At 36.5% G+C, this 13,526-nt stretch overlaps 1 protein-coding gene across 1 annotated transcript in view; it reads left to right on the top strand.

The window, feature by feature from the left end:
- cep83 (centrosomal protein 83) overlaps positions 1–13,526 on the top strand; it is a 29,442-nt gene that overhangs the window by 6,153 nt on the left and 9,763 nt on the right. Inside the window, exons 3-10 of the mRNA XM_088924220.1 lie at positions 3,266–3,416; positions 4,038–4,130; positions 4,677–4,808; positions 6,594–6,845; positions 9,539–9,670; positions 10,981–11,095; positions 11,299–11,443; positions 12,972–13,121. Of these exons, the coding sequence (XP_088780346.1) occupies positions 3,266–3,416; positions 4,038–4,130; positions 4,677–4,808; positions 6,594–6,845; positions 9,539–9,670; positions 10,981–11,095; positions 11,299–11,443; positions 12,972–13,121 (1,170 nt within the window). The remainder of the gene's footprint in view (positions 1–3,265; positions 3,417–4,037; positions 4,131–4,676; positions 4,809–6,593; positions 6,846–9,538; positions 9,671–10,980; positions 11,096–11,298; positions 11,444–12,971; positions 13,122–13,526) is intronic.

Genomic DNA, 13,526 nt, shown 5'->3' with positions numbered 1-13,526 from the left:
TTTTATTGAAAGTTAATATGTCTAAGGGTTAGGTAAGCTACAGTAAATATCATCAAAAACTAAAGAGAAAAACTAAAATCTTTTAATTTCATAAGTACTCAGACTCGTAGAAGCACCTGTGGCAGAATTTACAGATGTAAGTCTCTACCAGCTTTTCACACAGGCTTGTTGCAGTGTTTGCTCATTATTGTGGCTGAATTTGCTCAAGCTCTCTGAATTTGCTTGGCGATCTCTTATGGACAGAAGCTTTCAAATCTTTGCACAGATTCTCAAGAGGATTCAAGCCAGGATCGTGACTTGCCACTCAAGGACACCCACTGCTTAAGCATAAAATTAGTCTTTATGGTTTTGAGCATTTTCAGCTGAAAGATGAATTTTTGTCCCAGTTTTAGGTCTGAAGCAGGTTTTTCCTCTTTGATATGCCAGTACTTTCCTCCATCTGTGTTCCCGTCAGTCTTGAGGAGAAGCAGGGTTTGTAAGGGCTTGCAAGCAACATACTGTATTGCTTCCATCACTGTGCTTGACAGAAGGGAGGGTGTTGACTGTGTGATGCTCAGTGATGGGTTTGTACCAGATGTAACACTTTATATTTAGACCAGAAAGTTCCAATATTGCTTGTCTGACCACAAAACCAACAAGTGGCATGTTTGCAGTATCTCTTACAGTAGATGCTTTGAACTTAAACCCTGTATGGATTTTATCACACAGTTTTTCCAGTTCCATACAAGTCCCCTTTTTTGAGTGACTGGGTTATTGTTAATATCATTAATCACCTTTTCTTCCATCCCAGCCTTAATGGCTGATACTCTGTAACTTCAAAGTCATTGTTGGCCCCACAGTGGCATCTCAAACCAGCGTCCTATTTGCTTAGATGCTCCGTTTGATGGGACAGACTGATTTAGGCCGTGTCTGGGTGCCTTTCATTTATTGATCAAGTTCACAATGCTGATGTTAATTGTCTTTGAAATGTTTTTTTACCCATCTCTTGATCAGTACCTTTGTACAACTTTATTCTTGTGTTGTTGTGAAAGCTCTGTGGTTGAATCTTTGCTTGAAATTCATTGTCTGTGGGACATTATAGAGATGATTGTATACTGTGTATTTTGTACTCATGTGAAACACTATCATTGCATGCAGTAGCCACTCAACAAATTGTGTGACTTGAAAAAGCATCTATTGTAGGTGCACCTGGATATTGTGCACCTGAAATAGTTGAGGTTCACCGCAGCGAAATGTTTGAATGCTTATGGAATCATGACTTTTCCATTTTTCTATTATCTATTTAATTCTTTTATTTTGTTTTGAATGTGTGAAGTAGGTTGTGCATATAAAAGATATTAATTCTAACTTCAAGTTGTCATGACTGACAAACTTTAAAGCAACAAAATGTGGTAATTGTGCACTGGTCTGAATATTTGTGCAAGGTCCTATATACTCTATATATTGTGCGTTACATTATTTGTAAGTGTCTATGTGCACATACCTACAGTAGACACTTTTGGAATTTAGATATGAAGAGTTTCAGAAAAGTTTAATGACAAATAGAAACATGGTTTATGAAACTCCCATGAAGACCTTTTGGGGGCACATTATGCATAAACCTTGTGATTAGTATAGGTAATTCGAAGTCATGGCTTTAGCAACATTGACAAACATTGAAGTGCATTTATATTTCCCTAATAATAATAATATTAATAATAATAATAATAATAATAATATTTCCCTAATAATAAGGGAATAAGGGACGTTCATATGAAAATACCAAGTACAATAGAGCTGACTGGTGGGGAAGGAGCTCACGTATTCCACACAGTCTCTCCACTGAAGTGATACTTCTACTTGCAGATGGCCTTTGTGTCTTTTAGTTTTCACTCCAGCCTGGACTCTTAACAGTTGTTCAATTAATTTGCATTGTCGGTGTCTCCAGGTCTTTGGTTATGGAGGATTACAAATTGCCTCTAAACCCTGGTGCACTGCAGTCCTCTCTTAACCAGATTCTAGTGAGCTGTTTTTGACTGTCATGCTTCTTTTCTTTTTTTGCCGATCAAAAAGCGTAAGCATAAAATATAGCACCAAAGCAAAAATATAAAAGCTGTCCTGTTGACGGTCATTGTCATAAATCCTCACATTAAATAAATGAAATTAAGATTACAAACGAACTCCTCCTCAACAGTTCTGCAATGTGAATACCCCACTCTTTCTCCCTTGAGACATCTCTCACATGTTCTGCACTGTGAATAGACACGGCTGTTTTATTAAATGTGTGCCTCTGACGTAATCTAGCTCTGTAGTACTGTATTGAAATGGATAAGAGAGGTGGATATTCACAGCCAATTTGTTACATGCTTGTTAGCTTTAAAGAAGTGTTTTTTTTGTTGTATGTAAATTATTGCAGAGTAGCTGGTAAATCAATCTAACAGTCTGACAGCTGTTAAACAGAACAGAAAGTCTGACAGAGTAATCAGTGGAGCTGCACTGATAAACAGCATTTGGTATATTGTGAAATATTTTGACCTGTGCAGCATTATCAGTGGTGTGAGGTGGTTTGGTTAACCCGTTTACTGTGATTTAGATGTAAAGGAAGAAGAAGGCTCCACAGTCCAAATGTTGTGACTCTTCTCTTTTCAGCATGGAATAAACCTTTACTTGTTCCTTAGCAGCCTACGCATGCTGATACAGCTGCCTACTTGAACCTCTCACTCCTCCTCCCTCCCAGCCTTTGTTCTCCCGCTACATTTCTTTTGCCTACTGCCTTGTCTCTCTCACACCTGAAGAAGGCTCCACGGCCGAAACGTTGTGTTCTCTTTCTTCTTTTTTTCAGCATGGAATAAACCTATTACTTTTTCCTTTGCAGCCTACATGATGTAGCTTTGTCTAGTTAATTCTTGATTGATATCCCCCATCCACATAGCCAGCGCAGTTTGAATAGACTAATCTAGGAATTCTGATGTTGGCCTTAGTAAGTACATCAAACGTTTGTGCCAAACACAGATTGCAGACATATTACTTAGTGGTAGATTTCTGAATGCCATAGATGCCTTACGTTTACAAAGCTGCTGTTGGGTTCAGAATTTGTGATGAGCAAGTCATAATTTTGATGTGATTCAAGTCTTTGTCAGGAATGACTAGCACGATTTGTACAAATGTTTCCACATAACCTATGGTCTTCCACTAACATGGTTTTAAGCATTATATGTGAATACTGTAACAATTATTTGTAAGAATGGTAGCTCTTATTTGATTATGCTTGTGTGTATTTTTGCAGGCTACAGGATGAATACACCAGAGCTCAGAATGAACTGAAACGTCTGCTGAGTGAGAAGCAGGCTGCACAAGATAAGCTTCAGCTGCTGCTTGCAGAACTCCGGGGAGAGCTGTTGGATAAAACTAGGGAATTAGAGGAGCTGAAAATGCAGGTAATTTAGTAATTGTTGCTTTTCTGTTCCCTATCGGGACTGTGGAAATTTTAATCTTGTATATTCTTCTCTAAGTCATTTTCCCTTAACTCTTTGTGAAGCTTTTGTTCCATTTAAGAAAAAGTAATTAAAAAAAAACAAGTGGGCAAACCATTTGACTGTTTTCTTCTAATCAAATATCCTAGGCTAAGTTGTATGTTTTTGAGAACCACTGATTTTCTGTAGTACTCTCTCAGGGTTCTTGTAATCCTTGCATATTTTAGCATGTAGGTCAAGATAACTTTTTCTCTTCGTATTTTAAGCTTTATCAGAAGATAGAGAGCTGAGTCTGAAAACATTTTGTACTTGCATATCTTTAGCGTTTTAAATCAAATTGCTGGACTTGTAAGGCTGACATTTCTTGTGATACTTTTAGTGTAACACTACTTATAATATATTTAATGTAGAATTCATGTTAAGCAGTGAATATTTTCATATTTCCCTTGTACAGATGCCATGTGTTGTTTTCTGTATTTTTCCACAAATGAGAAAGAGACTGACAGTTTTCTTCCTTGTTTTCATTATCTGAAGACGAAAAAAAAGGGTATTCAGAGTAGGAAGTTTTTTTTTTGTTTGTGCCAGATGCTTACTCCACAGAAACTGGAATTGCTGCGAGCCCAGATCCAGCAGGAATTGGAGATGCCAATGAGGGAGAGATTTAGTAAACTTGAAGAGGTTAGTCTTAATTTACAATACTAGATATTCATGAGAACAGTTACAAATGAGAGGAGGCCATTTGAACCTTATAGTCTGTTTGGTGGTTAGTATTCAATTATCCCAAAGATCTCATCCAGAGGGTATCACCTTCAACAACATAGCTGGTTAGCTTGTTCCACACTTTGGGTAAGAAAGTGCCTCCTCTGGTGCCCTCTGGTTTGTGGTTCGCTGTTTGCTAGGAAGTTCTCTTAGTTAACTTGCATTTGTCAATGAGTTAGTCAATGCATTTGAGCATGGGCATTACTGGTATCTTAATTTATTTCTAGAAAGCTTGCCCATGCACTTTCCGTAAGGTAATAGCGTATTTAATTTTATTACCTTTAAAAGAAGCTTTGCATACCTGGGTGGGTGCAAACTGTAAACAGTTGCATGTGCTAAGGGCTTCTCAATAGAGACCATCACTGAGAATTCTCATCCTGCATGTTAGATTTTTTTAAATGGTTCTTCACAATTCTGTGTAAATGCAGTAACTGGGCAAAAATGTTAACCTTTCCTTTTTCAAAGGAAGCAGAAAAGTACCGTTCTGAGTACAACAAGCTCCGTTATGACTACACCTTCTTGAAGTCTGAATTTGAACACCAGAAGGAAGAGCACATGCATGTTTTGGAGGAAAGGAAGATGCGTTTTGAAGCAGAGGTGGGTTTAGAACTACCTGAAACTACAGTACCACTCATAGACTTGATTTATTTAATAATAGTTTAAATAGACGTTCAAGCAACAAAGGTGCTGGAGGAAGTTTGTTTAGTTTTTATTATACTTTTTTCAGATTTTTCAAAAGCAAAAATAATAAAATAAAACTAATGAAATTGCATACTGTTAGACACCATTATCAAATTGCCAGAGTGATTACATGGTTTGGCTGCCGTATTGAATTATTTGCAAAACATTAAAACAATTGTTCACTGTGAAACCATTTAAAATGCAAATCTGGAACCTGGTCCACAATTTTAGGCAATGTCAAAGAGACTTGTTCAGGATACGATAGTTGTTTGCATGTTTTGGCTGCTGTATTGGATTTGTTAAAAGTGTTCAAGTGACTCCTCTCAAACTCCAAGACTAATTGGAATGAAATTTAGTCTGAAACATGTCTGAAACAGGTTGCTCTATTGAAATGCAAGGCCAGTATGAAAACAATGAAGGTCTCTGTTTAGGAGCAGACTCCAAACTTAGTACTGTAGGTGCTGTTTTAGTGTCAGTATCAGGGTTCTGCATAAATCAGAATGAATGCCTGACTGTCATTTTGTTCTGACAGCTTAGATATTCCAAGCTATTTTTTGGTCGTACCTCACAAAGAAAAAATTTTATTCTGGTAATGGGTCGTCATCTGTTTAGTGAAGTGGATCTTGGTCTTCCTCATGAAGTGTTTGGCTAATTAATTCAAACCCTTTTAGGTTCTTTAAATTGACAATGCAGTTACCATATAGTGAAACTTAACTGTACAGTAACCATATAAGCTGCAAAGACCAACATGACAGCTGTTTTGTTCTCTTTCTGATCCATAACTTGTACTGAAAACTGATCTTCGGCAAAATATTTGGTCAGTTCATATCGAACTTTGTGGGTATGCTTCCAGTGACAATGCAGTTTTGTAAACCTAACCACTTAGTATGACTGCCATTTTGTTCTCTTATTGACTTCCTGTACCACAAACTGCTATTGTGCAAAACCTGTTTGGCTGACTATACAGTTGATGTATTGCAATATGGGAGTGATGCCTCAACACCCTTTTCTCTGTATTTTCACACTGTCTCGCTCTTGGGAAATGCTGCACTGATTACATCTCTTGTGTTGCAACAATATTTTTTCTGCCTGCACCAGTTCATTGGGCAAACTTTTCACAGTCTTCTAACATTATTTAATCATTTTATTATTTTTGACACACATATTAGTCTTTTTTCATTTTGAAGCTAGAAATTAGGAGTTTACAGTAGGTAGAGTAAGCTCAGAGTAGAAGAGACAAGTACAGTATGTTAGTGAGTGTTTTGTATATGTGCTTTCACACTTGCTAAAGTTCACACTCTGCTGAGGCGAAAAGGGTAGGAGATATATATATGAGTCTGTTAGACTGAACTACTGTGCCCTTTATCTTTTAGGACCACTTTCAGATAGGAGAGGAAGGTGATAAAATAGTGTTTTCATCCATTATAAGTTGTTTGAAGTTCAATTAAGTTTTGTTACATGAAACATTCTGCTTTTGCCTTCTTTTTTAGGTGGTTGTGGGATAACTCTTCAGGGAGTTCCAGCAAATTTTAATGGCTACCACATAAAACACAGCCTATTTTGCAAACATGTACATGCATTTCTTCATTTATGAAACAATATAAATTAAACAAAACATAAAACAACGATCAGGTTTCCTACTTCTATGTTTTAAAAACCGGATTGCATCCTACTAAGCAGATGTGTTTATTTTTATATTAGGTCTCCCGGTTAGAAAAAGACAAAGAGGAGCTTTCCAGTCAGCTGTTAGGCGCCGACCCCACAAGAGACAACAAGCGGGTGGAATCGCTGCTACGGGAGAAGGCTCAGTTGCACCAGAGGCTGAAGAGCTTGGAGGCAGAGGTCGCTGAGCTGCGGGCTGAGAGGGACAACTCTGGGGCACAGGCAGAGAACGTGCAGAGGATCCAGGTGCGACAGCTGGCGGAGTCCCAGTCTGCGGTCAGATCTCTGGAGGTAGGTGCTCCAGCTGAGCCGAGACACCTAAATGACTTAAAACCTGAGTTTAATGACATGAAATATATACATGAAAAGGGGTCTTTATCCTTCTTCAAAATCATCTAGTAAAATATCAGAAAAATCTCCCCCTTCTTACTGCCCCACGAAACACACAATGTGAATAAACCTTTTAGGTTTTCCTTTTGTTAAACAATGCACAGTAGCCAAAACCAGTGCTGCACCAGTGTGTATTGGAGACCTGGCCTTAAAAAATGTAATATGGCAAAAAATGCAAATAACACCAAAAATAGGTCCCAATACTTTTTTGGTCATACTCGTCATCCATGTTTGCCAGAAAACAATGAATAGCATTAGTTACGATTTAGTTTTACTCTGAAAGCACATAAAGGAAAAGTAATTCAGACATATAGGCCAAAACTAGGAATAGAGTTCCACAAAAGAAGAGTACATGATGTCTTATGATCACATGGGTTTTTAGGGGGCATAGGCATAGTGTTCTTTTAAGAGGACACAGCATGGGATCATTTAAAATTGAAGCTATGAAGATAATACACATAGATTGTTGTTATTAACTATTTTATTATTAAGTAGTTGAGTTATTTTTGCAGTCAACAGAAATGACATCTTATGATTTTGAGAAATGCTGAGTTGAGTACAGTTAAATGAAAAGGTGATGCATACATATTGGAACTTAGTTCTTATGTTTATACCAATAAACAGTGTAGTATCAATAACAGCAATTACTAGTAGGGGGACTTGCTAGCCTATAACTAATCCTAGCACTTACCAAATGTTGGATAACCACTGCATGACGGTTGTTAAGTGCTAGGATATCATTTGTACGTAACTGCTAAATGGTTTACAGGTGTCTGCTTTCTAAAGTCTTCCCATAAGAATACTGTAAAGATTCAGCAGGCATCAACTACTTTGTCAATGGGCAAGGGGTTTTTATGGTTTTCAGCAGAACATATTTGTTGTTTTTGCTGCAGTGCCATTTGTTTTGGATGATTGAAGGGCAGAGATTTCTGAGATGTTTAATCCCTCATTCAAAAGACAGAGAAAAAGAATTAAGACACAAAGAAGCTGGTATGAAGGTGGCAATGTGTTCATTTTTTGCATATATTAAGCTGCCTTTTAAAATACTTGAAATGTATTATTAAAGTGATGTTTTTCTTCCTTAACTATGGTGGAAATTACTTGTTTAAGCATAGTATAGAATGCAAATGACAGGCAGAGTGCAGTATGTGTATTCATCCTGATTTTCCTCAAGTTATTTGTTACTTCTTTTCCTTCTCCCTTTTGTGATATAAATGGAATATATTTGAACGGCACATTAGTACTAACATACAGTATGTACATTGTTTGATTTAAACCTGTGCTGTTTTATATAACAGCACTAACGGTCACTTCAAGGTCTTGATTAAAATAATGTAAGAAAAGTACACACAAATCAGTCACAGAACAGTGGTAGGTATCTTTGACACAAATAGAGCTGCCACCTGGTCTTTTTTTTGTGTAACTGCCTGTTACAGATGACATGATTTAAAAAGCTGTTTTAGAATTTAAAGAGCTATTGTGTTATTGTATTTGTATGCTTTTTCTGTGCCACCACAGTAGAGTCTCTAAAGACTTCTGAGGATAGTTTGCTTCCTGAATGCCTTTTGGATTTTGATGTAGCTTTTAAGGTTAGGCTGTGTATGAAGTTAAAATAATCAGCTGGTTTAACTAACATGAAAGAGAAACATAATCAACTGACATTACAGCTTTCTGAAGTTGTATTGGCTTTTTATTATCTGCTGTAGAAGCCTTGGGCTATTACATTCTTTGCTAACGTACAGTATACTATTACAGTTTTAGAAATATCAGTTTATTGTGGAACTTTAGAATGGTAGTAGTTGGTTTATTGTGTTTCTCAAATATGATATTTGTATTTAGATCTCCTGCCAAAACATCCTCATTACTGTAGTTTTTATTAATACTATGTTTATATTCCCCGTTGAGAAAATTGATAAGGTTTCTTTGGGCTCCCTAACAAATCTAAAAACTCATGTGTCTCATTTTGTTCAGGGCGTAATTCTTATTAAGAATTATAATAAGTATAAAAAATAATTCCTAAGGCATATTTTTCTCAGATGTCTTACTATCAAATTATTATTTGTGATTGTTGTGTGTAATGTTTGTATTTTATAAGCTATGAACAACATTTTAGTGAAGTTAGAAGACAAATAAGTATGGAAACAGTTTTTTTCCACGTTAATGCCTGGGTTAAATCAAATACACTCTCCAGTCACATTTTATAAACCCAGCACTAATGCAAGTTTCAATTTCTAAGAAATAATGAAACTCAGAGGTTGTGGGGGTATAGCATTTTAAATTTCAAAACCAGGTTAAAAATTGATTTAAACTAGGCCTAAATTTGTTTTTCAAAATTCATCTAATATGCAAATTCCCATAGTGATCTACTCTTTCTTCATTTTGCTTCTCTTGGGCAATGCAGTTCCAGAAGGAAAATGCAAAATGTAATAAACCAACCCCCAAAAATCAAAAGGTCTATATCCACTGAGGATGTGGAGATATCTGGTGTTAGATTTGAGTGTTTATAGTCTTCATGATTTTTAAATAACTTTTTTGTTGATCACTTTGATAGGCAATTTTCAAAAAGCTGATAGGTGCTGTTTTCTCATTTCTAGGGTGAAAAGCAGTCTCTAAAGCTACAGGTGGAGCGCTTAGACAGAGAATTACTGCTAAGTCATGAACAAAATGCACAGCTCACCAGCAAGTTGCACAAGCTTGAACGTGAGGTCAATATTCTAACTAGCAAAGTAAGTGTTTATGCTGTGTGCTAAGAGTTTTGTCACTTTGTGACCTCTGAGATATCAACAACATGAAGCATAGTGATTTGTGATGCATTTTTTTCTTTGTTTTCACACTTTATTTTGAATCATCTTGCCTCATCTGCCACCACATCTTACTAGACATTTAATGTACTGTATATAGGAAAATAATAACTTCTACTCAATGATCTATACTGGAGGTGGTCAGCCCTGATCCTGGAGTGTCTTATACAGTACATCGCCTTTAATCATTAATTTATCAAAAGCTTAGAACCTTTATGGGTTGTGAGTTTAGTAAGTTAATTAGTTCTGTTAAGGCACAAACAGCCAGTTAAAGTGCTTAAGAGCTTTGGGAGCAGATCTCTAAACTTTATTGAACAAATTTCTTTATTTCAAAACTTTTTGGGCACAATTCACAGAAACAGAAAATGCCAACAAAATACTTATAATTAAGTTTGTGGAATTCAGATTGAGTGGAAGTAATATTAGAATTATACATGGCATTATTCTGAGGTTGGAGTGGGTTTTCACTGCATTGTTTGGGTAGCAAAGGAACAAGTAAAGGTTAATATAGGAAAAAAATGTAGGATTTCAGCTGTTGAACCTTTAGATGAGAATTTCTCCTGAAGAATGGCTAAATTTCAGATATTAACCTCTCAGCTCCAGTTTGCAGAAAACACAGAAAGGTCTTATAAACATCACCCAAAGACTCCCCCTCCATTTATGATTTTGATCTCCGCACCAGTTGTGTGTTTCTGTCCTAAAGTGTTTGCTTTTGAATACTGCCTTTTTTGTTAAGGTTAAGCTTAAAGACTTTTATTAAACATTTTCAGACCATATTATACAGTATATTTAACTTTTCCAAAATGGGTCTAAATAATGTTTCTTTTTGTGTTACACAAAATGAAATGATGTCCTGAAAAAAGCCCAAACCTTTCAATTCAGTCCATAGACTGTTTCTTTCATTTTTAATTAAAAGTGATAAGCTTATTTAATTAAACCTTTTGAGTTTTAATTTCTCTTTTGTTATGCTTAGGACATTTTGATCAGACTAATTTTGTCTAAACATGTCATGGCTTAGCTGATTATGAACTAGGTTTACAGACAGACAAGCAGCAGAAGCTTGGTCTAATAGCAAGTTAATTTCATTTACAACATACATAAAATACCTTTGAATACTAAGAATTATATCCAGCATTGCACACTGAAACATTTATTGACAGTACCAGTAAATACTTTCTTGGTCTTGATGGACACAACAAGAAAAAATTCTCAAAAAACTGATATTTTCTTTTTAGGTAGAGGAACTCAAACATTCCCATAAGATTGAGGTTGCTAATATTAAACTAGAGTGTGCAAGATCAAAGGGAGAGGTGGAGAGAGAGCGGGACACCCTACAGAACCAACTGGATGGTAATTTACTAATTTCCCTCATTTAAACAATTAATAAGCGTGCCTCCATTCAGGCATTTTTGGGACCATGTGACACAGAGCTGCCTGTTGCTTTTCATGATTAAAATTAATGAAGGATTAAAAACAGTAGAAATTTCTTGTCCTTTACTCTGCCTGCTGTCCCTGTTTAATGCTATATTGTTGTTTCCTCCATGTTTTAACAGGATTGCAGTCAGACATTGAAATCTTAAAGACCACCATTGAAAGGAACAAGGAGCATTTGGCTGAAAAGGAACGTGAATTAATACGCAAAGTTCAGGCAGTCAGGGAGGAGGAATTTCAAAAACTGGCCACAGTACAGGATGAAAAGTAACTATACATTTGTTTCATCCATTTCGGTTACTTTCAAGTGCCAGCCCGTCAAGCTGAACCTAGTGGATGGATGTGTGCACACATACAAGATCAGACCAAATCTATAATAAAAAAACTTCTTCAAAGCATTTGCCATTGGGATGCTACTTTTCTTTTGGCTGTAGGACGTCAGTCATAATTTGTCATGGAGAGAAATCATTATTCTGTAAGAAGAACTAACACATTGGGCAACTCTTTAAGCTTTAATTTAGAGAAACAAATGTGTCACATGTGGTAAGTGATGCACTGCGACTGTAAAATCTGCAGCTGCTGCTGATGTGGTCAGCCTGGCCACATAAATAAAACACTTAGGACTGTGCTAGCGTTTTTGAAGTTTGGAGGTTGCAAGGCGAGTTTCTTCAGTTGTTATGTCTGTTGTTGTTGTTGTCTTACAAATGATCTTCAGACAAACATTTTAAAATCGATAGTGTCCAGTTTCTTTAAAGACTGTATTTATTGAGTTTGGTTTTATCCAGTACCGATAGTTGTTAATCCTTTTCTGTAGGTGAATCTTCTCTTTGAAATGTCAGAACCATGTGTCTTTGGGCACAAGTCTATGAAATGCTTTGAAAAATGTAATAAAAAAATGACAGACGTCAAAATAAAATAAAATAAAAAAAAATAATTTCACTTTCCCAAAATTTTGGATAATCCTTTTAAAATATACAGTATTTGATTTATATAAAGGTTAGTGAAAACTCACTAACCTGAGTAAGAGAAAGAGTAAGAAGTAATTTTATTGTAGGTAAAGCAGAGAGCAAAAAAACCCAGGCATGGTTTCAATTAACATATTATTAAAGAAAAATAATAAATTACTAATCATTTTGATTGGTTAATCCACAGATCAATAATCTCTTTACATATATTTACAAATATTAAAAAATAATAAGTAACCATAAAAGTCCTTCAAAACTAGAACATAATTCCAAATATCCATAGCCCTTGATTTTTACAATCACTTAAAAATGATCTGACTCTTTCGGTTTTCTCAGTACTTGTGATTACTACTCTTTTCCCTCCAGCACTTAGAGATAAACATGAGTTTGTTTGTTTTATGAAAGGTTGCTTGTACTAGGCCATCTGCAGACTTTTCTTTGAAGTAATGTGACATCAGTAAGGTTTCTCATGATTTGCTACATGGTTCCGGGCATTTCACAGGAAGCCTTTTTTAAAATCACTTATGCAAATCTTATTTGTATACCTTCTTTGATATTCTTGGACCCGTGTTTCAAAACAGTCATTCTAGGGCACAGCTGAGGTCCAAAAACATTTTTTTACTGAAGACGTTTTTATGCAAGTTAGTAATAATATCATCTATTGATGTAAGCCTACTTTAAAACATGTAATGTTAAGAGATTCCTTAGTAAACAGCTGAGGGGTTTAGGTTGTCCCGTACACCTACAGTACAGTAAGTATGTTAGATGCACGGTGTTTAATGCTCGTTAAGGCGGATTGGGGCTACGGCTGTCCTGTGTCCTCTGTCCAGGCTGGAGCTGGAGAGCCACGTGGCGGAGCTGGAGCAGCAGATGGCAGTGCAGGAGGCTGCAGGGAGCTCACACAGAGAGCAGTGGGAGGAGAAGCTGCGTGCTGTCGAGCGGAGCGAAGAGATCGCCAGGAAGGAAGTCCAGAGCCTCAGGTACTGCTTTCTTTAGTGCTGTTAAGGAAGCTGCTTCGAAAAGATGCATCACGTTCACGCTGAAAAAGCAGCTCCAAAACAAGTCAGCTGCTACCAGCGCTTATTTGTAAGGGTTATTTAAAGACATTTAAAACCCCCCTCAAAGTTACTTTAGAAGTTACTGTATATACTGGTACGTAGACATCAGAAGCCAGGTTTGAACATGTTCACTGTGGGTTTCAAGGTCCATAACATAAAACTTGTCACAGCCGTTTTAGTGCTGCATATAATACATGTCTCCCCTTGAAATTTCTACACCTCTGTAGCATTTTGTAGTACAGGACTGAAAATTCTGAAGTCTCAAAAGCATCAGACTGAAGAATGTATCGATTGCTGACTGCACAGGCTGAAGAAATGGTTAAAATG

The sequence above is a fragment of the Atractosteus spatula genome, chromosome 8 (assembly GCF_055471065.1).
Source record: "Atractosteus spatula isolate fAtrSpa1 chromosome 8, fAtrSpa1.hap1, whole genome shotgun sequence".
Taxonomy (NCBI): domain Eukaryota; kingdom Metazoa; phylum Chordata; class Actinopteri; order Semionotiformes; family Lepisosteidae; genus Atractosteus; species Atractosteus spatula.
Note: the sequence above shows the minus strand (reverse complement) of the source record. Positions and strands in the feature narration are given on the sequence as shown.